General features: G+C 40.3%; 2 protein-coding genes, 1 long non-coding RNA gene and 3 other non-coding genes across 9 annotated transcripts in view; all 6 read right to left on the bottom strand.

Annotated features, from left to right (window-relative positions):
• myo1g (myosin IG) overlaps positions 1 to 11771 on the bottom strand; it is an 82256-nt gene extending 70485 nt beyond the window's left edge. The window contains exons 1-3 of the mRNA XM_004569192.4: positions 11571 to 11771; positions 7258 to 7367; positions 2738 to 2946 (exon numbers count right to left, since the gene is read on the bottom strand). Of these exons, the coding sequence (XP_004569249.1) occupies positions 2738 to 2946; positions 7258 to 7352 (304 nt within the window). The 5' untranslated portion in view covers positions 7353 to 7367; positions 11571 to 11771. The remainder of the gene's footprint in view (positions 1 to 2737; positions 2947 to 7257; positions 7368 to 11570) is intronic.
• A 126-nt stretch (positions 11772 to 11897) lies between these two features.
• On the bottom strand, positions 11898 to 16105 carry rbm43 (RNA binding motif protein 43). 2 transcript variants are annotated; one of them, XM_004569196.3, is made up of 4 exons: positions 16036 to 16090; positions 15491 to 15580; positions 14925 to 15000; positions 11898 to 14825 (listed from the first exon to the last, which is right to left on the bottom strand). In XM_004569196.3, the coding sequence occupies exons 3-4, from the start codon at positions 14931 to 14933 to the stop codon at positions 13647 to 13649; spliced, it is 1188 nt and encodes a 395-aa protein (XP_004569253.2). In that variant the 5' UTR covers positions 14934 to 15000; positions 15491 to 15580; positions 16036 to 16090; the 3' UTR covers positions 11898 to 13646. The 2 variants fall into 2 exon arrangements, with proteins under 2 accessions (XP_004569253.2, XP_004569252.2); XM_004569195.3 differs by lacking the exon at positions 15491 to 15580 and having other exon boundaries at positions 16036 to 16105.
• A 2079-nt stretch (positions 16106 to 18184) lies between these two features.
• Positions 18185 to 21084, bottom strand: LOC143414634 (uncharacterized). 3 transcript variants are annotated; one of them, XR_013095294.1, is made up of 8 exons: positions 20935 to 21080; positions 20622 to 20803; positions 20157 to 20551; positions 19981 to 20069; positions 19380 to 19479; positions 19046 to 19095; positions 18589 to 18675; positions 18185 to 18485 (listed from the first exon to the last, which is right to left on the bottom strand). It is a non-coding gene; the product is annotated as an uncharacterized LOC143414634 (long non-coding RNA). The 3 variants fall into 3 exon arrangements; XR_013095292.1 differs by lacking the exon at positions 20622 to 20803 and having other exon boundaries at positions 20935 to 21084; XR_013095293.1 differs by lacking the exons at positions 20157 to 20551; positions 20622 to 20803 and having other exon boundaries at positions 20935 to 21061.
• On the bottom strand, positions 19193 to 19326 carry LOC111501133 (small nucleolar RNA SNORA9). Its single transcript, XR_002721393.3, has one exon. It is a non-coding gene; the product is annotated as a small nucleolar RNA SNORA9 (small nucleolar RNA).
• On the bottom strand, positions 19808 to 19942 carry LOC111501132 (small nucleolar RNA SNORA9). Its single transcript, XR_002721392.1, has one exon. It is a non-coding gene; the product is annotated as a small nucleolar RNA SNORA9 (small nucleolar RNA).
• On the bottom strand, positions 20638 to 20772 carry LOC111501131 (small nucleolar RNA SNORA9). The gene has a single exon (XR_002721391.1). It is a non-coding gene; the product is annotated as a small nucleolar RNA SNORA9 (small nucleolar RNA).
• Positions 21085 to 22841: the final 1757 nt, after the last annotated feature.

Below are 22841 nucleotides of genomic sequence, written 5' to 3'. Positions count from 1 at the left end.
CCCTGATGGTCAGGAAGATGAGGTATACAGTGATGAGGACGAAGTGTATCCAGCTTTTGCGGTTCCAGAAATAATAACCAGAGGTCCTTTTATCCAGACTGAAAGGCAGGTTATCACACCTCAGCTGTCCACTGGGGATGTGCATTCTAGGTTGCCCCGTGCAGAGCCACAAGACGAGTCACACGCACGAGAAACACCCAGTCATGTTTCTGAACCTGAGCCTTTGTTACACTCAGAAAGCAATGAGGTGACCACATCTCCCATTCCATCTGATGAAGGTCCAGGTTGGGTTGTTATTGACATTCCTGAACAAACAGAATCTGTTGAAATGAATCAAGAAAGCAGCGACACTGCTGAGCAGAGTTCAGAGCCAGAGACAGTAGAGTTGCGGCGTTCTGGGAGAGAGAGACGCCAACCTCGTAAACTAACTTATGATGAGTTAGGTGAGCCTTTAATTTTGGCTCTCAGTTCCTTTTTGTCAGAGTTTCGCAATTGTATTCTCTCAGAGCACTTTCCTTCACACACCTGTTAAGTCAAGTGTGCATGCAGAGACTCATGCACTTTAGAGGGGGAGAGTGTAACCCAGATCATTGGTTGAGTATGGGATTTCTGATTATTTGTGGTCACTGAACGCACCACTGTGCCGTGCGCATAGCCACTCTCTAGTCCAGCTACAGAGTTTTTCCTTCCGTTCGTCCGATGAGGCGCATGCTGCTCTCGTGCCCTCTACGAGCTGGAAATTCGGGTACAGTAGACATTTGAGTCGCTGTAAATAGTTTTAAAAACCTTTATATGTGAAGCTAATGATTTAATATGTTGTTAGGAAAAAGTCTTGTAGCAGTTACAAACGTGAAGCGGAGCTGAGTCCGACAGCATTCGCCATTACACGAACTCCTCTGGTGAGTTAGCGTGCAGCTCATGTTCGTATGAAATGTTTTGTGCCTTATTATACTGCAGCGAGGTATCAAATCTACCGCTGTCATGTTGTTAAGAAAGAGGCTAAATATTGTATAACGTGTGTTATTGGCTGACTGTTAGCAAGCTAGCCGTTAAGTGAGCCTAGCTAATGTCCTGTAATGGCGGCCGACACGAGGTCAGTTACAGTGTTATTATGTTATGCCTAAGAGAACAGCATTAATAAGCATTGTTAACAGCATTTATGTTCTGTTATATTTTTATTTTTGACAAACCTGTATTATTATAATGGTAAGTCTGTTAAATAAGCCGTTAGTGACATGGACACTGAGTCAGTGGTACTGAGACTTATGAACATTTCAGTTAATTCTTCTGCACACTTGTGTGTAGGCTGGTTTGTTTGCCCTTTTGGTGCCCTGGATCCTACTGGATGAACTGCCTTGTGGAAGTCCTCATCTGATGACTCTGCCGAACCGTCCTGGCAAATAGATGGTCGTTGCTGCTTGCTGGATGCTATTATTGGATGCTACACCGTTCCAACAGAGCGGTAGGAACAATTCAAAGGGCCCCAACGATGCACTTTACTTTTCCCTGAGCTCAGGTGATTTTCTTTTGGCCAAAGGACCTTAAAGGATACATATTTGTTTTTATTTATTTATTTTATTTTTCTTATGACACTGAGTGGAAAGACACTACAAAAAAAGGGGTTTATTATTTAAAATTGTGTCAAATAAATGTGTTTATGCTAAGTAAGTGTGGTGTCCATTGTGTGCTGGAAGCCTTATTGTTCCTGTGGTGGAGCAGCTACTACCAATCTCCTTTACGAAACTAGCCTCTGACAGGATACAGGTATTTGGGATACATTTGATTTCTTGTAACCTATTTTTAGAGAAACTGTGATTCTGGGTTAAACATCGGGGTGAAATTGATGACACCGACACCTAGTGAACTGCCCAAGGTCAACAGTCCTGATTTCCACGCATTAAAGGTTTGGCGTAAGTACAGATTGCGTTACATTAGCATGGTGCTTTAACCTAAATGTTCACCATATTATCATGTTAACTGTTGAATTAACAATGATATTAAGTGCTAAGTGCAATGTTTTCATATTAGGTTGAAGATTTACTTTTACAATAGAAAAATCCTAAACAGTTATAGCAACCTGATAACTTACACTCACTAGCCACTTTGTTAGCCGCATTTGTTCAACTATTCATTAACGTATCTAATCAGTTAATCACATTCCAATACTTCACTCTTCATGTCTACTATAGACATGAAAGTGAGTTCACTGTACTCTAATTTGCTCCACAGTCACTTGATCACCTTTGAGATGTGGTGCAATGGGTGAATGACATCATGTGCAGCAGACAGATCTGCAGCAACTGTGTGATGATGTAATGTGAACATGGACCAAAGTTTTAGAAGAATACTGCCAGCACCTTGATGAATCCATGTCATGAAAAATTAAGTCTGTTCTGAAGGCAAAAAGGGGTTCACCCTGGTGCTAGCAAGGTGCACCTAAATCAATTTTACATTTTTAATTCCATATTTTTGTCAAGGCACAAACGAAGAAAAGCAGAGTCATACTTAAGAGGGTTCATATTTTGACTAAAGTTTAGTTTTCTCTATAATTTCCCTTTAAGTAGCTTTGAAGTTGTTAAAATGATCTAATTCCTCATCGGATTGTTCCAAATATTTAATAAACATAAAATCAGAGAAACCAAAGAAGGTTTCATCATTGAACAGAAATCCCACCAGTCAGATATTACAAGCTTATTATGAGGTTATTGAAAGTAAACAGCAGTGAGGTTAGTCTGACCTGATATGACAATGCAGGTGTCTTTGGCCCGTCTCTTCATGGCTTTATAGGCAGCATCAGACACTGCATACAGGTGAGGAGGGTTTTCATACAGCTCGCGGCCTCGGTATGCTTCAATGTTATCTTTGCCGTAAATGTCCATCTGCCTGTATGGGTTAACGGAGACGACCACTTCTCCGATGTAGGTGTAGATTCGGCCCTTCTCAAACCTGACAAGACAAAAGGCAATCACATACACCTGCTGTTATTAAAGATTTGTGATATAGATTTTCCAAATGCAGTACCTGCAGACCTGCTGTGCACATTTGAGATTAAAAGAAGTCACAAAACATAGCATTCAGCCATAGAGTCAAGATCAACCACAGATCAGCTGATCTTAGTGCTAGCTCATATCTACTTATACCCTTCTACACAGCAAGTTAGCAAATCAAATGCATGTATTAAGCTCCTTTGTGCATGAATAAGCCACTGTGCAACCCGCCTCTACCCCAGCCCCCTTTCTTCAATACTTTTTCTGACTCAGCCAGTGTCATATATTTTCTATCTGTATCTGCTTCTCCAGTTACTGTAGATTTAACTACCAATTTCCTTTTGACTGTAGTGGTCCAGTCTGGACTGTATGTCAGATAGAATTATGTCGTTTATTCACTCTTTTGTTAACAGGTATGCAGGTGCAAGTTAGCTGCATTTGCCATTAATTTTTTCACAATGCACATGAAAATGAAGATCACGCACCACTATGTCACAGCTGACAGGAAGTGACACAAGTGTCTGCATGCTGAAAGCAGGAAATGAAACTTGCGGCTCGAAGGGCGTCACCAAGCCTTGGGTAATCTGACTGTGGGTTTGTTGAGCTGGGAGGGGTTAAGACTACATGCCACAGAGGTTAAACAGGTTGCTAGAATGAATAAGACCTAACAGTCGTGTTGCATGTGTAGCTTTGTAGATGGTAGGTGTTGTGTTTGCTCAACATGTGGCAGAAATGCTGTGTCTCAACTCAGAGGTTGGAATCTGTCTTAAAGAATGATTCCTGTTTATTTCATGGTGTTTTCCATTTAATGTGCTTGTGCTGGCTCTTTGCATCAGGCTAAGTTTCAGGCTCCACCAGGATATGAAAGTAAGTTCAGACCACTTGCATAATTGTCTAAAACTTTAACCTAAAGACCATCAACATAATAAAACTTGCGCACGTGCTTTTATTATAACCGTTGTGTAATTTGTTAGTTTATTGTTCACCCATAGAGCCAGTTTAGAATCACCAATAAACAACTATTTTTTGGTATGTGAGAAGTAGCTTAAGTACCTGGGCAGAACTCACAACGGCACAGGAAGAACGCACAAACTCTTCAGAGAAAAGCCAGCCAGCAGATAGGAAACAAGGAATCTTTTTGCAATGAGGCCATAGTGTTAACCACTCCCTGATCAGTGGTGTGAATGGGAGTGTGAAACATTATCTGTCTCTCTGCATCGGTCCTGCGATTGACTGTTAACATAACATTACACCTGCCTCTGGCACTGTGACAACAGAGATGCGCTCCAGGCCCTGAACGGGTTCAGCGATTAAAAATAGATGGATGAGTAGTTTATTGCATCTAATTCATTTTATCTGCTCCAATCTGCGATCGTGCTCCTGATTTTAGTCATGCTACTAACTGTCAGACACCAAAACTGCTTCTTCTTTTGGCTGTTACCACTTGGGGTCACCGTAGTAGGAACAGTTCTTTCATCCCCTTCTGTCAAACCCTCTGCATGTCCTCCTGCACTACACAAAAAAACCACTGTATTTTTATGTTTGTGGACTATCTGTGCATGGTTTATGTATTTAAGGTCAGTTTGAAAGCGTCTATAGTTAAGTTTTCCCAACCTGAGTATTCAGGCAATAATTAGCTATACCAGAGAAACAAGAGGGAGATGTGGCTCTATCAGAGAATCCTGAATTTGAAATCTATTGGATAATTTTATAACGGCAAAGATGTTGATAGAATAATAATGCTCAAGAAGAAAAACTTTATCTTGTGCATAGTTTTGAAGCAGTTTTCATTCAGATTTGATGATTATGCAGTTTTTACATGCTAGTTGTCATCACAGTCATTGGAAATTAGAATAGTGTTTTTAAACAACTGACAAAAGTGGCCAAAAGCATTTCCAAGACAAGTGCTGAAACCTGTTTCTACTACTACAAGCATCTTTTAAATTTCTTAAAATTATTTAAGAAAATAAGATAAAAACGTGATTTCTTCATAATTTGGAGAATTTGTTTGTTACAGCTGCTAAAAATTAGGTTTACCTTTTGAGGTTTAAGTCATCATGGGTGGTAACTCCAACACTAAAACCACCCTAAACCGTTTAAAAAATAATAATCTGTGTCAGTTAGAATGAGTTTTTATTTGTTTCTTGATAGCCAAGCTTTGGCAGAACAGTGTAATGAGAGCAAAAATTAGATATTCTTGGTTAGGGCCAGGGTTGGGGTTATGTCTAACTCACCAGTGGCTTAGACCTAAGTCAACTCAGAGGGTCAAGCACAGGGTGTTGCACACTTAACCTCTGGGTGACCAGATTGGTCACTTCTAACTGCAAGGTGATGGCTGAATTGCCTGCTGGGAGCAAGTCTCCACACAAGCTCAGACTGACTGAACTGGTTACAAAGTGTTTGTATTCAGGTTATAATCCTACAATATATTATATAGTGGTAAACCTACTTTAAAACAAGGTTGCCCAGCACATATGACATTGTGATCTAAATCCTGTGTCTGTGCATGAAGACAGCAGCTGTAAAAGACAGCAAAATATTTGCAGTGTTTGACTATTTGTTGCAGTTGTTGTATTATCACAAACGGATTGCATGTAATTGGGAACTTGACCCCATTAAACTGCAAGCGGATAGCAGACTGTATCGAAATGTATGCAACTGAATGTTGTAAATTTTGTTTGGGTTTTTTTTTGTGAATTGCCTACAACAAACAAGAGTTAGAAATTAGCAGTAGCTGTAAAAGCTATGTGTAGCACATCTGTGTTGGAACAGACGGATTGAAACTATGTTAAAATTGATCGTCCCTTTCAAACAACTGGCAGCGAGTGGTCACAAACCGGTCCTCATTTCCAAAGAACCATTTAAAAAGCAACGAGGCTGCAAGTTCACTGCACACCATTGCACTATTTTTGGTTGTGCCACAGTCCCCAGCCATGATGTTCCTTAGTATGGCTGTAGCATAGGTTAAACTACTTTACATATTAGTAAATGAGTGTTAGTCCTTAATTATTTTTAAAATTTGAATGCAGTCAAATACATCAATCTATGTACTAATGAGCAGTTCAAATTAATTGAGTAAACTACATTAATATTACATTTTATTTAGAGGTGTCAGTAATCGTGTAGTTTCTGTAAGTATTTATAAAGTGTCTCCCAAATGCAGCCAAGAAATGCAAACTTTCTTTCCCCCGAGAGAGTGCAACCATTGCAGACCTCAGTGTCTAAAATTCATGCCCCGTTCAAGTTATTCATGTCAGCTCATACAGTAAAAGTGTTCTGACTGACTGGATGGTACTTAGTAGCATTCCCAAATTGCAGGTCACTGAAAAATCAAAAGAAAAAAAAAAAGAAGAAGAATCTGATAAGGTGTTTGGGCACCAGATATAACCATTAAAGGTTTTTCCTTTAATTTGTCACCTGTCTATGAGTTTGGTAGCTGCTCTTTGGCCCCAGACAAGTCTAATCAAGCTTCTGGTGACACTCTAGGCCAGAGTGATGTGAAAAATGTTCATCTAGAGCCATCAGCTGTGCACACGTCAGCTGATATAGTGTGATTATTCTCTCTAAGTCTCATTTAACAGTGTCTGACATTCTGGTGTTTTGGCTCCCTCTGCTCATCCTTCAGGATGACGACGGCCTGGATAAAAAGTGCTGTGTGACTTCTCACAATTTGAAATGAGGACACGGTGCCCCTCTAAGAGGTCTCTGAGGAAGCGAGAAAAGTCTGGACCGAAAGCATTTACACGCTAAAGGTCATAAAAACAAAACCAGAAAAAAGTTATATCAGGATATTAAACTGTTTAGGTTTGGTCTGTTGCCATGTGTGTAATTTGTTTCCCCTGACAGTGAACGAGGTGTGGTGGTGAACAGATCAACCACAAGCATTTACACTGAAGCTGAGCGGGAACGTGGAGGTAGAAGTGAGTCATGGTCTTTTTTTCCCCTTTTATGTTTTATTGTAACATCCTCTCTTAGCCACAAGCTTATAAATTCAACACGCCAAACTGTTAGTATCAGTATTGTTGTATGAAATTTATACCGTTTGTTTTTTTTTAACTTGCACATGTTAAATCCTGTCAGTATTCACCTTAATTTATCTTTTATTTTTTTTATCCCTTCATAGCTGGCTAAACAAAGTAAAACCCAGCTGTTTTCCTTCACATACCATCCGGTACACGTGAAGTATAACCCTCTGCATCTCTACCATCCAGCTGCTTCCACCCTCCTCCTCCCCTCCCTTCCTCCTCTCTAACTGTATCTCAGGCCTTACCTCAGCTTCAGATTTTCCATAAACTGCTCCATCGTGACCTCGTCCAGGAGCACAAAGTCTGACTTCCCAAACTCCAGGCCTTCCAGCTCCGCCATCCCTGTTTGAACTCGCTAGACACAAAAAAAATAAAAGACAGACCAAACCCGGGGGAACAGAAAGCACCTCAAGGAAGAAGAAAGAGAAGTATGCTCGACTTCTGGGACCCGGTAGTGTGTAGAGAGTGCGCTGTAGGCGTGGCGTGATCTTTGGTTGGGTCTTGAGGCTGTGTTCAGTCAAGTCACTGCTGTGGTAACATGCTACAGCACGTCATGCTGTCAGTCACTCGCCTGTGCCCTCACACGGACCTATATAAATAGGAGGAGGCTATCTTTAAAAGCTCAAACCGCTTCTGCATCCTCCTCCGGCTCTGTCTTCCTGCCACAAGTCGTCCAAATTTCTTAGCTGTCACTAAACAGTGCTTAACGCGCTTGCCTTTCAGCCTTGTCTTTTTGTGTGTCTGTGTGTGTATGTGTGTAGATGTGTGCTTTTTTTTACTTATATCTTTACTTTCCAGGAACAGAAACTCACATTTGAGAAGCTGCCAGACAAGAGCAGTTAACCTTACTAATTTGGGGGTAGAGAAATGGTCTTAATCTCGTGGCATTTCCTTTCTTAGTTCTGCATCAGCAATGCATCATGTTCCTCAGAGATTTCTCTCAAACCAGTTTCCAGTTTGTAGATGGTGAAGATAAGGTTTTCCAGCAGCATGTTAGTATGTACGTATGGGTGATTTAGTTCAGAGCTACAGGAATGTTGACAAAGACAGATTTCCAAACCTATTTTGACTAAACATTGCCTCATTTTTGGCTTTTAGTCAAAGATCATGAAGTAAGAGCTAAATTTAGATAAAAGGTTGACAATCAAAAAAAGAATTATCGAGATTTATCCACTATCAACATACGGTAAGCAGCTATTAACTTCAAGATCACTCAAGATCTCAAATCTAGGAAACGTTCCCACCTCACACCCTCAGAATCATCAATTTTTTTTCTACAATAACTTAAGCCACGCAAAATTTCATCTTCATACTGTGAAAATTTCAGGGTCTTGTAGTGCGTACACTGGGGTGGGGTTGGCATTCTTTGCATTGCCTGATCCGTTTCATTCTCTCAACTGCAAAAGGTGTTAAATCTCTGTGAAAAACTGCAACCTAATTAATTTTACAGCCTTTTCAAGAGTCAGAACCTCAAGCTAAAATAACTTTGACACTCACTCAACTTTAAGCATTAGTGTCATGGGGCTTATTACTGCACCAGTTTCAAATCTAATAACAAAAACAAGCATTAGTATTCTGGATCTTTTATTTAAGATACTTTAAGCTGCTTCTTTGGCACCATGGAGCAACTGCACTGGGTGTTTTATCCGTTATCTGACAATCTGACAAGAAAACATCAAAAAATGTAGCAAAAACACACAAATTAAACTGAACAAACAAGGGACATAAATCAAAGTTAATTTTGTTTCTTAAAGTAGATTTCTCAGTTGAATGGTTAATCTGGTTGAGAAGCCTAGAAAGGCAGATCTTTCCCAGCATATAAGCGTTTCCCTGTTTTATTGTCTGTTTGTCTCTAAATGGGGCTGTAAGTCACAAAAAGAGCATCAGTTCTTCTTAAATAGGACTTGAAAGTAGAGATTGAGGACAGTAACTAATCAGGAAAGTGTTTATTGGGGTCTGAAATCAAGTGAGCAGTTAGGTCAATTTTCCACAGAAATCAATACAGTGGAGTTCCCTTTTGAAATTAAAACATTGCCCCCTGCTGGTGATCAGAAATAATGCAGGTATTTCAGACGCTTCCACATTAGCTTCGCTTTATAAACGTGGCAGTCTCATTTATATATATATGTATATTCAACCTTTTCTCAGTGGTTAATGATGAATTTGGCTTTCAGTTGACTTTGATTAATTATATCTTCAGCCTTTATTAGGAGCATGTTCAGATAAAAATGGTGATGTGTAGAAAATGACGAAAAAACATCACTTCCTCTAAATGTGTCTAAGTATAGAGTAAGACCAAAGACTTGATGAACAGATGTCTAAAAATGTATTTATTCTCAAACCTTGAAGCCCATTTAGCCCATTTGGATGAACTTATACATTCAGATGATTATATCTGGATTCCTCTCAGCACCGAGTCAGTGAGTCTAAACTCAATCTGCATTTCCAACATGCTCCTGCAGTTCTCACTTATCTTTCCAAGCACAGACAAGTGACACAGCATGACTCAGTTGGACTGTTTTTGCCATGATGAGCCAAATCCATGCCTGTACTGTCTCTTTGATAAATGGAGTCTGTGATAAGGATAAGAAGCTGCTCTTTATGAAAAACCATAAACGTTTTGCTCTAATATAGTGTGGAAGTGCTTTTTAAAACTGCATTTTTTTCCAGTGACCAACAAGCGGCGACTCCTCTGGGCGAAGAAGCCTGGTTTTATATTGTCCTTTAAATGTGCTTAAGGACAATCATGGAAAGGATGTCTCATTTTGTTAAATGCCTGTTACTTCAATTTCCTGTCCTCCCTTGCCTCCTCCGCTTGTATCTCTTGTGGAAGAGATTAAAATGTGAGGAGAGGAAGTAAGAACGTGCACACTAGGAAATGGACATATTTTGGCAATCCCCACTTACCCAACCAATTATCCAAGAAGAATTATACACATGATCTGGGTTAACTAAACTTTCCTGTCTATTTACAAGAAAAGGGAACTTTTGAACCCTGATCAGTGTGTTAACAACTACTTGTACTTCTAAATGATAGAAACCATATTTGGGAAAAATGTTTTTAGGGTGCGGGCTTTATGCCATATCCTGAAGTCAGACCACAGTCAGTCACACCATGAATCAAGTTGGTAAATCCACACACTCACTGGCTAATGACTTGTGATTGGTCACCATGCCCTGGATAATTGTTCTTTTTTACTCTAATACTCTGGCTATGACACAAAATCTCTAACCTGTGTCTTTGTTTCTGTCTATAAAGTACTTTTACTTTCTATAAAGTGCTCAAGTAGAGTAGAAAAGCACTAAGAGTCAGTCAATTCACCAAACTGGATTTAAAAAACTCCTCCTATGCCTTCAGCACTTTAACAAACTCAGTGCGCAGGTACATCTTAGCCTCTTAAGGTTCTTATCTATTTCAGATATAATGATGACATCATGCTATGAACACTTAGCAACAACCTAAAAAGTCTTAATGCACCGGAAACAAAAAAAAATTAATACATTATATCATTTTTATTTGATGACAGTAACATCTAATTTATATCCACAAGTGCTGAATTATGCATTGTATATTATGACACCATTACACTTCCTGGCAACCACCTAGCAACAGGCTAAAAAAATACCTGTTTTGTTTTTTTTTTTCATTTCTTGTCAGTAGCTCAGCAATAACTATGTAATTTATATCCACAAAATTTTAATCATAACTGTATAGCAACCACCTAGCAAAACACTAGCACTGACTATTTTTAGCATTTAAACAACATCTACAGCCCCTGTGACTTTGTATGTAAGCTTTCCAGCATCACAAACAGGCCAAAAACACTGTAGCTCTTTAAGCACTAGTGACCATAATTCACTTAATTTCCCTAATTAATTCAGCAGAAAATTCATCCAAAAAGTGTACTGTGGTCACAGATTAAGGAAGTTGAGGGTTGTTTTCCCATAGACTATGCAACTGGAAATCTTTTTGCATCTAGAAGTGTCGCCCCCTGGTGGTCAATAAAAAGAATGCATTTTTCACGTTCTCCTATACTTTTCAGACACTGAAGCTGTTGTCTGTGGTTTTCAGATTTAATGCTAAGAATCAACTTGCTTAACCTTTAAGTCAGCATGAATGGGGGAGTCTTTATGATAAAAAATGCCCACAAAAGTCATTTGATGAAGTCTATGAAACAGCTGAAAGCTTCAGTAAAGCACTAACTCGAGGTTGAGATGGGATTGGTGTAATGTGGCTACTCTAATCCTTGAAGTAAAAGTGGTTATCTTTAAGTTTTCTGTCTTGATGAATAAAAAATATGTCAGTATTTGATTTCATGTTCAGTGTGTGACTGAACCTAGCAACAGACCGATAACAAAACAGGGAAACCACAACATGAGGCTGCGTGGAGACATTTCTCACCATACTAATGTGTTTTCATTATTACGTAAAAAAAACAGCCTTTGAATCATAATCATAGTCATCAGTGTGTGGTCTTTATGATTTACACTTGATACATACACTTACTGGAAAATAGACGTGTAAAGGGACTTTTTGACCGAAAAACAAAACGCCTACCTACTGCAGGGCGTTCATCTACCTCTTGACATCCTCTAGTCTCCTTTAAGTGTCCAATCCTAAATTTATTACCACAAAATGGCAGCAAAATCCACTCAAACACTCAGCTGGTCTTTCAGTTATTACAGTGAGCCTGTTAGATCCTCATCAATACTTCCTCTCTCAGGTCAGATCAACGTCAGAGACTTTTTCACTTCCTGCTCTGGCTTCCCCTCATCTTTTTCTGACTCCACTGGTGTTACAGGGAAAATGTGATAGCACAGAGCACACAGTCACTAAAAGATCCAGAAGAAAAACACAGATGCATCACATTTCATAAACATCGCGTAACCTTAAAATGTGCACAGTGCTTGTTTTTTATTCACTGGTTTATACATTCACATACTTTGCATTTCAGTGAGCCATTATGATCCAGAGCAAATACTGATGTGTGAAAATATTAAACAATGGTGGTGCGACCATCAAAACTAACGATTAAGAGATGTCAGTCAACTGAGTTGACAATAAAAACGTTTCATTAACTATTAAATACAGAGTCATGGTATTTTCAGTTAGTCTCATTGTCCTCCCTGTCCTTATCATCCCCCTCTGTCACACCGACCCTCTGCATGTCCTCCGTCACGACATCCTGGTCTTCCTCTTTTACCCCTTCATATTAAGCATGTCCAGTATATCCATTATCCCTCCTCTGCACATGTCAGTGTGTAATCCTTTTTATGTAAAGCTTATTTTTAGTGTTTAAAATGTTTTAAAAAATCTACTTTTGAAGAGTGTTGTGTCAGAATCAAAATCAGAATATTGCACCACAAAACAGAAATAAATCAATGTTTACACTTAAAGTATTAAAAAAAGTTAAAGGTAAACAACGGAGATAAACTGGTACATCTACACAGCTGATATTATAAAGATAGGCGTACTGGTAGTGGTGTATCTGCCAGCATTGATAGGTTTAAGGCACAAACCTTCATTATTCAAGCAGTCTGGACTTTATCCAAATGAACCTCTGGAAAATCTCCCAAAGTCTGAACAGCATAAATGACCGCCTTCATTCAAGGGTCACCAGAGGATAACTAGATCTGACCCGGCCATCGGCCTGACCTTCGACTGACAGATTACACCATCATCTAACAAGTCTGAGTGTAAAAAAAGCAGCAATAAAACAGTTCAATCATCAACAGAAAATGAACAGAAACAGTCCTTTGGTTTAAGCTCCTTAAACATGAAAACAGCTTTTGTTTTCTTGTTTGAACAGAACATTGATTCACATTTCTTTGCATTTTGAAAGTTTGCTCACAACACTACACAAACTATTTATTCATTTAGTTAATTTTAAGTAACAGTGAGGTTTGAAACTCCTCAGATAATAACAAAAAAGTTAGGATGGAGCTGTTTCGTTAAAATGACTAATCACTGGGTGGCTCCATCCACTACATATTGACCAGCAGTCTCAGAAAAGGGGAAGAAGGAAGGGCTCACCTCTACCTCCTCTGTTGTTGTATGTAATTATTAAACAGGAAACTGATGTGTGTTTTTTTAGTGGTGGGGAGGTCCACAGTCTCGTGCTTTATGCAGACATTTTATTACTTCTGGTTTCAGATGCTTTTAGACGTTTGAATGATGAGCTCTGTTTCAGTATTGTTAGTTTAACAGAGCCAAGTCAGACACACTGGTGGCATCTGCAAAAATAAAATAAAACCTTCTGTCTCTTTTCAGAATATGTAGATTAATTTTAAATCTTTTGTTTTTTTTAAATGTCAAATTATTCTTTGCAGAAACAGCACCAGGCTAGGACATATTCTACCCACAAAACACGTGTTTTGTCTGGATTAAATAAACAACAAACAGGTTTATTGTCATTCTCCAGTCGTTATGCTAGGCTAAGCTAACCACTGATCCAGGCTGCATTTCCTTAAAAGGCAAACGCATATTCCTTTCAAGCTTGAGCCCTGGTTTCAGTATTAGTGGTGTAACACCACACAGGTACTCAGTAAGAAAAAAAAAACATGCATTTAGACCCTTTTAAATACTCACAAGAAGAGCAGCGGTGCTCTGTTTTGTGTCAAGAGAGATTCTCTCTCATTTCTTTTTTAAATTTCTATTTATGTTTTTAAATGTGTTCTTTATCTCATTAAATGTTAAAAGGTTTTTTAACTTGTATGACTTCTGAGGTGGAGGTTTACTTTCTCTCTCTTTCGGGTTACCATTGACCCTCTTTGCATCTTTATTTTCACGGGACAGAGACCACACTCTTGGCCGACTGTGGAAAGCATCAACTTCCCGCCCAGTTGTGGCATCTTTCTGTTCATCATCCTGGTGCTTCGATGGGGAGTAACCTGTGGCTCCACCGGGCGATGTATCAGGGTTGGCAGCTGTTTCTGTGCTCTTGCGATTAGTCGGTGGAGCGGAGCTGCTCCTTCCTCTGGAGCCTTTAGCTGAGGCTCTCCCCGTGCGTCCGTGCTGGTCACGCCCATCCAGCAACCTCTGCTTTAACAAGAAGCTCTCGCGAGATGAGCCAATAAGATGAAGCCTGTCGCCCATCTCGCACACCAGCACCGAACCGTCGACGTTTCCTTTTTTCTTAATTTTCGTTAAAAGCATTTTGCCATCATCAGACATGTCCTGCAGAGGAACTTCCTGTGTGCGTAGTGTATTGCTAAGAGAAACCATAAGGCTCTGCACTTTACTCAGTGCTATCTTTGAGTTCCCCCCCGTTAAAGTGATGTTGACCATATCACCACAATCCTGTGCTTTCATTTTCACATCATGGCTGATTAGGATGCTGTCCATTTCTTTTTCCCTGAACCGGTCAGCATACTTGAACACATCTGCATCAATGACAAAAGTCTTCTCTCCGTGCCTGAGGGAACCACGCTGGTCTGGGGACGAGCCTGCAGCGTACCCATGAGAGGCTGGATGGCTACGAGAAGGGCCTGGCGCTGATGATGAGGAGGAGGTGGGGGAAGATAGAGCAGCGTGTGGGGGCTTGTCTCTGTGACTGTAGTTTTTGGGAATGGCTCCAGAAGATGCAACTGGGGTTGGTGAGGATGAAGAGGATGGCGACATCTTGGTTTGTGATAAGGGAAGCTGTTCTAATTTAGCCTTTACCTCTTTGAGCTTAGAAAAATGACCCTTTACACGCACCTGACCTTCTCCTAGATCATGCATCTCAAAGCCATGCAACCTGAGGATATTCTTCACTTCTCTCTCATCTTGAAACTCTTTCAAATGTAGTGTTGCCTCCACTGGGAAATCCATCTGAGGACAAGGGAGAGGGAGAGAAGGACCAACAGCATGAATACATAAAGGATAAATCTGACCTAATAGAACATAAATAACAGTAAATGTTCAAGTTACCTCAGACATTTTCACGGTTAAATGACACTGTTGATCATCGATCTGCAGCACATCAGTCTGCTAAACTCAGCAGGAACTGTTAAAAAAAAGATGTTAAAATTATTTTATAGCCTCAACTTGGGCGTTAAAGTGTCCTGATTCACTGTAATAACATATAATCAAATCCCTTATTCCTCTCACCTAGTGCTGGTAAATAAACCCACTCTGCAAACTAAATTAAATAAAACTGAAGTAAAAACAACAATATTCACTGCACAGCTTGTTTCAGAGGATGAACTGAGGGTCTGCATGAGGACCCAGGATCAGATAAAGAAAGACTATTTTGACCTGTGAATCATGCAAAGCTACTCTATCATAGTCCAAGACAAAAACGGGAGCGCGGAGGCAATTTTACTGTTGTTGCATTTCATTCTAATGCCTACAGAGGGCGCTAAAGTACCACAGATTAATGCACCCTGAATGGCTGAAATTATTATTATCCACACAGAAACGTCCAACCCACAGCAAACACCTTCACCTCCACCTGACCCCCTGTTTAAGGCCAGCTGAGCTCCAGGTGGACTCACCCTCTGGTCCTGGACTATGATGACGGCCTGTCCGGGCTGGTGAGAGGGGCACACCACACCTACAGCACCTCCCCTCCTCCGTGCTTAGGTCTGAGGAAATGAACCGATGTTTTTCAGCTGTCCTGTCACCTGGTGAAACACCTGGAACCCCCAACCGCCTAACCAGGCCCCCCTGCTTATGCATCTCCAGGAAGGAGCTGGAAACCCCTTGAGACTCACTTGTTTTCTACTTTCTGGTGCCAGAGAGACAAAGCACGGGATCTGTCGCGTTTACTTAGTTTAATCGAAAGTGAAAGTAGCGCTTTGAGGTCAGCCATAGACACAAAACATGTGCAGATTAGCATTACTGACCCGCAAAACTGAATAAAAGATGTGCAGGTATGATGTGCAGCCACTGCAAAGCAAAAACTTCATTTTTTAAACCCCTCTAAACTTTTTTTTTTTACGAACACTGCTCCTGCTGATTCTTGAGATTACTCCATCATAGTTTCAGTAAAGATACCAGAAACAGACAGACACCGAGGATCTGACGACCCACAACTTACCGTTACTTCTCACTTCTCTGTCTTCATGACACCGGCTTTGTTTACTCCACAGCCCCGTGGAAGTCAGGACGAAATCGAAACTCACACGTCACGTCCGTCACACACTTTTTACACAGAAAACCATGCAAAACATATAATTTATTACCACCAATAATTAAATTATAGCTTAAAAATAAACCAGTTTTAAATGGAAATCTCTTGGGATACATTAAAATAGGTTTATTTACACTTTAAAAAGGTGTTGGTTCATTTCCGCCTCGTTCACAGACTAAAAATGTCTCACTGCTGTGTAAAGGCCGTTAAAAGCCATTAAACTTGTCATATCAATTTATTAGTGTTAGATAAACAGAGAAACCCAATTAGATCACGGTCACGCTTTAAAGTCAAACAGGTCTTTAACCTTTAGTGCCTACATGTAGTGCAATGGCGCCCTCACGTGGATGTAATGCAGAATTAAACATTTAGGCAGAATTAGTTGTTTTGGGACAAACCTCCACAGCTGCTAATCCCACTACACAAAGCATCTACACAAAACATTTTGCAGAGGGCATCAGCAGCCATGACAGTTTGTCTTCAAATAACAACTGTAATCCCCACGTTTTAACTTTTTATCTTGAAATAGTACTTTTTTCAATATTTTTTTTCTTAATGTGTCCCTAATACTCCATCATACCCCTCAGCATCCTACTAGATACACCTCTGGTATTAGTTTCAAAATCCTGTCACCTTGTTAACACAGTCACGACTTTATCAGAAAACTGAGATTTGAAGTCTACAAGATTTTCAATAGATGTACCTACGGTATCAAATCAACTCCAATCGTTCTCCAGTTATCGCATTCACAAACTGTCCCTTCACCCAGGCCAGCACGGTGTTGACAATACCCCACAAGCCATTTATGGCTGGAGGGTATCAAAAAGAGGCTGAATATGAAACTGCCAGGCAGGCGAGGAAAGGGAAGACCACAGAGAAGATTTAATAGATGTATTGAAGGAGGACATGTTGGTGTGACAGAGGAAAGATCTGGCCTGCCTGGCCTGCATTTGTATAGCGCTTTTCTAGTCCCTAAGGACCCCAAAGCGCTTCACACTACATTCAGTGATTCACCCATTCACACACTGATGATGGCAGCTACATTGTAGCCACAGCTGCCCTGGGGCGCACTGACAGAGGTGAGGCTGCCGGACACTGGCGCCACCGGGCCCTCTAGCCACCACCAGTATGATAGATCTGCTGTGGCCACCTCTAAAGGGAGCAGCCAGAAGAAGACAAGCTGGTTACCCATCACAGATTCAATCAGGAGACAGATAAATGTGCATTTAACAAATTCTGCAGAGAAGAGAGACCTCTGTTTAATAATCCGTATTTCACTGTTTTACATCTTAGTGCCGTTTTGGTTACTGTATTGTTCTGTCTCTGTAATATTTTGTGTTTAAATCCTTTTTTTTTTTTGCTGGTTTTTAGTCTGTTTGGGTTTTCTGTCCAAAGCAGGAGCGGGGAACTCCAGGTCTCAAGGTGTCCTACAGGTTTCAAATGTGTCCTTAATTCAACACAGATCATTTAAATAGTTAAGTTACCTCCTCAACCTGTCTTGAAGTGCTCCCGAGGCCTGGTAATGAACTAACCATTTGAATCAGGTGTGTTGACCCAGGGTGAGATCTAAAACCTGCAGGACACAGGACCTTCAGGCCTGGAATTCTCCACCCAGCTCTAAGGGGATGGGGTTTTGGGCGGGATAACAGGAGCAGAGAAGCTGCAGAGGCGTGTGAGACTGCAACTCTGCTTCCAGGTCCCAACTCTAGATAGTCACGTTTTGGAGGGTTAATAAATTTGGCCAGATTTCTAGAAATGAGAGCAGAGCAAAATCCAAAGTAGGATGGATGCCGTCTCTCCTAACAAGACCAGGTTTCCTCCAGAAAGTTTCCCAATTATCTATAAAGCCCACATCGGTTTTTTGGACACCACTCAGACAGCCAGCAATTTATGGAGAACAAGCAGCTAAACATGTCACTCCAGGTCTAATGTGTCATTACTGACGATGTGAATTACAATTTTACTGAATTTACATTTAGCCTTAGCCAGCAGTTTTAACTTTTTCCCAACGTCACCTGCTCCAGCTCCTCGAAGGAATAAGATAAATAAAACAAAATCCATTTTCATGATTTTATTTTAATGTTTCTCTAGTATTCATTTCAATTGGTTGAACACTTTCATGTATTTAAACGTAGAACAGATTATAATCGATTTATCTCTGTGCAAATACATTTTTCTAGTTTCTTTAGTGTCACAGATTCTTTCAACATTTAACCACAAAATCTGCAAGTCAACTTAACCAACAAGTGCTTCAAATGACAGTCAACCTGTACATTACTAAAGCAGTGCAATAAAAAATATTTTAATATTTATTTATTTTGCTTGATCAACTGGTTCTCCGGCTCTCTGGATGAAATCTGCAGAGAACAAATTTAAGAAGAAGAAAAAAAAAAAGACAGTTTAGTAAAATGGTTTTAAAAAATAAAAAGATGTCAGATATTCATGGAGTCATTTTCTCACCTGTGAGGCCAGACTCTTAAATCTCTGGCGCTTTGAGCAACAACAACCATCTGCACTGGAGAGCTTTTCTCTGGAAGCACTGCCATGCTAGAAAAGACGAGAAGCACAGGTTTCATTTACAGAACTGTTTATGTGCAAACAGAGACATCACCCAACAACCTGACTGAGCCGGACTAAACGTACACACACAAAAGTTCACTAAATAAACATTTGTTTATTTATTTGCACCTGACGTCTAAATGCTGAAACATGGCGCATTTAACAGAAATATCTTACTGATGTTAAACACGTAATTCTTTTTGTAAACACAGGATTTAGTGGTAGGTAATGAGTGAGGCCTCTGTGAGAGGACCTTAAAACAATTCGCACTTCTGGATTTAATGAAAGAGCCTTTGTGTTAGTCCAGAACTGCTGCTATGACACTTATTACAGTTAAGAGATGTCCAGGTGAACATACCACTTGGCGTCTATTGAGACATCAACAGCAGACACATGCTGTGGTTTCTCCTGTGCAGAAAATAGAAAAACAGGTTCAGTAAAGAAGCTAAAATACAACGCTCGAGTGTTACAACAAGCCTTCAGCTTCAATTTAAACAGAGTAAAATAATGTTGGAGGTTTACCTACAACCCTGCAGCGAACGGTCAAAGCAGGGCCTCAAACAGCCTCACATTACTCTAGCAGACACAAGAGGAAAGGACAGAGCCACTGCAGGCTGAGCCTCGCTGGAAAGTCTGCACACCACCTACACATTCACGTCATGCGTGACGGAAGATGGCGATGGAGAGATTACCTTATTTGCAACTCGTGGTCCACGCGGTTGGAACTGAAGATGGCAGCTGCCCATCTTCATGTGCTACTCTTTATGAGTCATTCCTGAAGAAGCCAGCCGCCTGTGTAAACACAGAGAAAGATAAATGTGAGGTTTACGTGGTTTGAGATCCATTTCAAATATTAGCATCTGTAAACTTCAGCAAGGAATTTTGCCTGAAATGTTACCTAACTTTACTTCTGACAGTATTTTTGAACTTTTTAGAAATACTGAAGGTTTCAGATTCATCAGGACCAAAAGTCTCTTTGCAGAAGGTTTAACACATCTTTTCACACCTTGAAGCTGCTTCTGTCTTTTACGCCGTCTGTGTGTGGACATTAGTAATGCACAGAAATAAGGAATGCCTGCTTTGTAACTGATAAATCACTTAAAACAAAACAACCTGTCCACTTTGTCAGAGGTTTACCTACAACCCTGCAGCGAGTGGTCACAGCAGGGCCTCAAACAGCCTCACATTTCTCTAGCAGACACAACAGGAAAGGACAGAGCCACCGCAGGCTGAGCCTCGCTGGAAAGGTCTGCAAACCAACTACAAGAGGGAAGATTATGATGAAGAAATTACCATGGTCACATCTCGTGACCCATATGCCATCGACGGCAGCGGCCAGCCTTCGTGCACTGCCCCTGTGGATTAATGCAGAATCCAGCTACCTGAATAAACACAAATGTACAGAGACAACTATTTGATACACTGAAAACCAAAATGACTAAAATCACTCACTTTAAAATCTGTTTTACTTTGTAATGGGTCTGTGAGCGCCAGGAGGGAGAAAAAGGCGAGTGGAAAGGTACGAGTTGTCATCAAGGAAAAACGGGAGCTGGAAGCATGTAAATATAATAATAACCACTGCAGCCAAGAAGAGAGCCTGACGAGCCCAGTTGTAAGTAAGCTATTAAGACTCGACTGTACTCCGTACTCCGTGTTCGTGTTTTCCTCCGAAAACAATAAGTTCCGTTGGGGCAGCCTTTCAACGCCTCTCTCTGTCTCTGGCAAGAAACGTTGGGGCATGCATTCTGTATTCTGCAATGGAATACATTTTAAAAGTAACCTTCCCAACACTACCCATATGCCATCAACGGCAGCGGCCAGCCTTCGTGCACTGCCCCTGTGGATTAATGCAGAATCCAGCTACCTGAATAAACACAAATGTACAGAGACAACTATTTGATACACTGAAAACCAAAATGACTAAAATCACTCACTTTAAAATCTGTTTTACTTTGTCTGAGGTTTACCTATAACCCTGCCATGATGGGTCACAGCAGGGCCTCAAACAGCCTCACATTTCTCTAGCAGACACAACAGGAAAGGACAGAGCCACCGCAGGCTGAGCCTCGCTGGAAAGGTCTGCAGGATTTTCACAACACCGTAAAATGTTTTCAGCCTGTGGGCCCAAAGTAAGAAACACCGGCTGTTGTTAAACTCAGTCTGCCATGTGTGTGAGACAGCCAGTTGGAAGAAACGAAAAAGAAACGCGACTAATGTAAAAAATAAGTAAATTGTAACGTAACCTACCCGTTTCAAAGTCATAACTTGGTGTGTGAAAGCTGAAACACTTCATATTTCAGGTTGGATGGTAGCAGATTAATCAAACGCACCGCCATGTTCGTCCACTGAATTCAACTGGAGACTGTGCGGATGTGACGTAGGTTTAGCATGTGCACGGGGTTTCCCAGCAGGGGGCAGTAAAACACCAAAGATGGCTACCGAATGTTGGTTTGATTTTTTTTTCACTTTGTAAATTTTTTAAACATAAATACATAGAAAAATACATACATGCATAGATAAATAAAGCTAAACGGTTAAGAATGTAAAACTGTGACAAAATAATAATAGACACCATAAATGAAAATAAGTTAAAATCTGTTTAAAGGATAGGGGTTTTCTATTGGTTACCAGTTTCAGTGACTTACTCAGGATGTTAAACTTGTTCATCCACTGATTTATACATGATCAGTTTTGAAGTACTTACTTTATGTGTAAGCAAGCCTCCCTAATAACAATAAAGGATTGACAACACTTTCCACACAGATTGTTGCACTTGTTAGGTGAAAAAAGGAATTTTTAAGCAATCTTATCAGAATCAGAATCAGCATGCTTTATTAATCCCTAAGGGATATTATGTGGGTTACAGTTATCACATTCTCAAACAAAAGATACATTCCAGTTCTTAAAGCAGAGAAAAAAGCGTGGTGGTGGTGAGGAAAGAAGCTGTAGTTGGTTGGCAGGGTTGGCAGCAGACCACTGAAGACAGATAGGCAACTACTGTAATTTTGATGGTAGTCTGTGACACAGGACCAACACACACACGGGTTATGCTTAGTGTCTTTTTATTTTGAAAATAATCTTTTGGCACCCGACTCGGACTCAGCCACTCCGTCTCTCTGCCAGCATCATCTGCTCCAGCTCACTGTGGGCACACAAAAAGACATAAACACAGTCCCATACACCTGTTGCCTTCCCACCTCCGTGCCGCCCAGAGAGCTCACTGTGTCACCCTTCCTCTGCAGCAGGCCAGCAAACCACGCCCCCGCCACAGAGTCATTTGACGATGGCCTTTGGCTCAGGTCACTTTGCTGTTCAGAAATGGATCAATGAACTGATCATCATTGGGACAGTTGACTTTGAGCAGATAATATCCTTAACACATATCCATTTGTTTTGCAGTTGCAGTCAAATAAGGTTATGTTTAAAAACTAGATGCAAAAGCTCGTCATGGTTTCAGTGTCCTTAGTAATGCTGGGTACCATGATTTCTGCAGAACACTAAAGTACTGTGACAGGAATAATTAGACTGATGTTATACTGCAATAGCTTAATGGCAATATGGGTGGTTAAGATTTACATTACCAAATTGTAAGAATGTTTGTAAATTAAAGTATATCAGCAGAATTCACCTAAGGGGGCATATTGGCTTGGGTTGGCCTGGATCTCTGAGGTTCCTGTTGGTTGGTAAGTGCGCAAAGGAATTTTAGTGTACAGTCTGTGGGAAAACATCACCAACACTGAAGTTAAATAGAGAAAAAAAAATTTCTTAAGAAGAATTTACCAAAACCAATACATATTAAGCAAATCATAATATATTAAAATCTTGGGCTTAATAAATCTGTTTTTCTCAAGCCAGAAACACTAAACTACTGTTAATTATTTTTAGAATCACCACATTGTGGGATCACACCAAAGCAAATACATGCAGGTTTAAGGAAAGTGTTTTAAAAATATTTCATTTTCCTTGGACTGAGCTGTTGTGCTCTTCTAATAAAAATTTTAATTAGCAGTAGTTTCTCTAATGGATGTTACATAATACTTTACTGAATAGAATCTTACCCATAAAAGAAAAACATTTTGAAAAGTGCTTTTTATCTACCAGCATGGACTATTTCTACGTAGGAGGGCTTTTATAACCCAGTGGACAGCCGTTGG

This window comes from Maylandia zebra, linkage group LG22, assembly GCF_041146795.1.
Source record: "Maylandia zebra isolate NMK-2024a linkage group LG22, Mzebra_GT3a, whole genome shotgun sequence".
Classification (NCBI taxonomy): Eukaryota; Metazoa; Chordata; class Actinopteri; order Cichliformes; family Cichlidae; genus Maylandia; species Maylandia zebra.
This window is presented reverse-complemented; position numbering and strand designations above follow the sequence as displayed.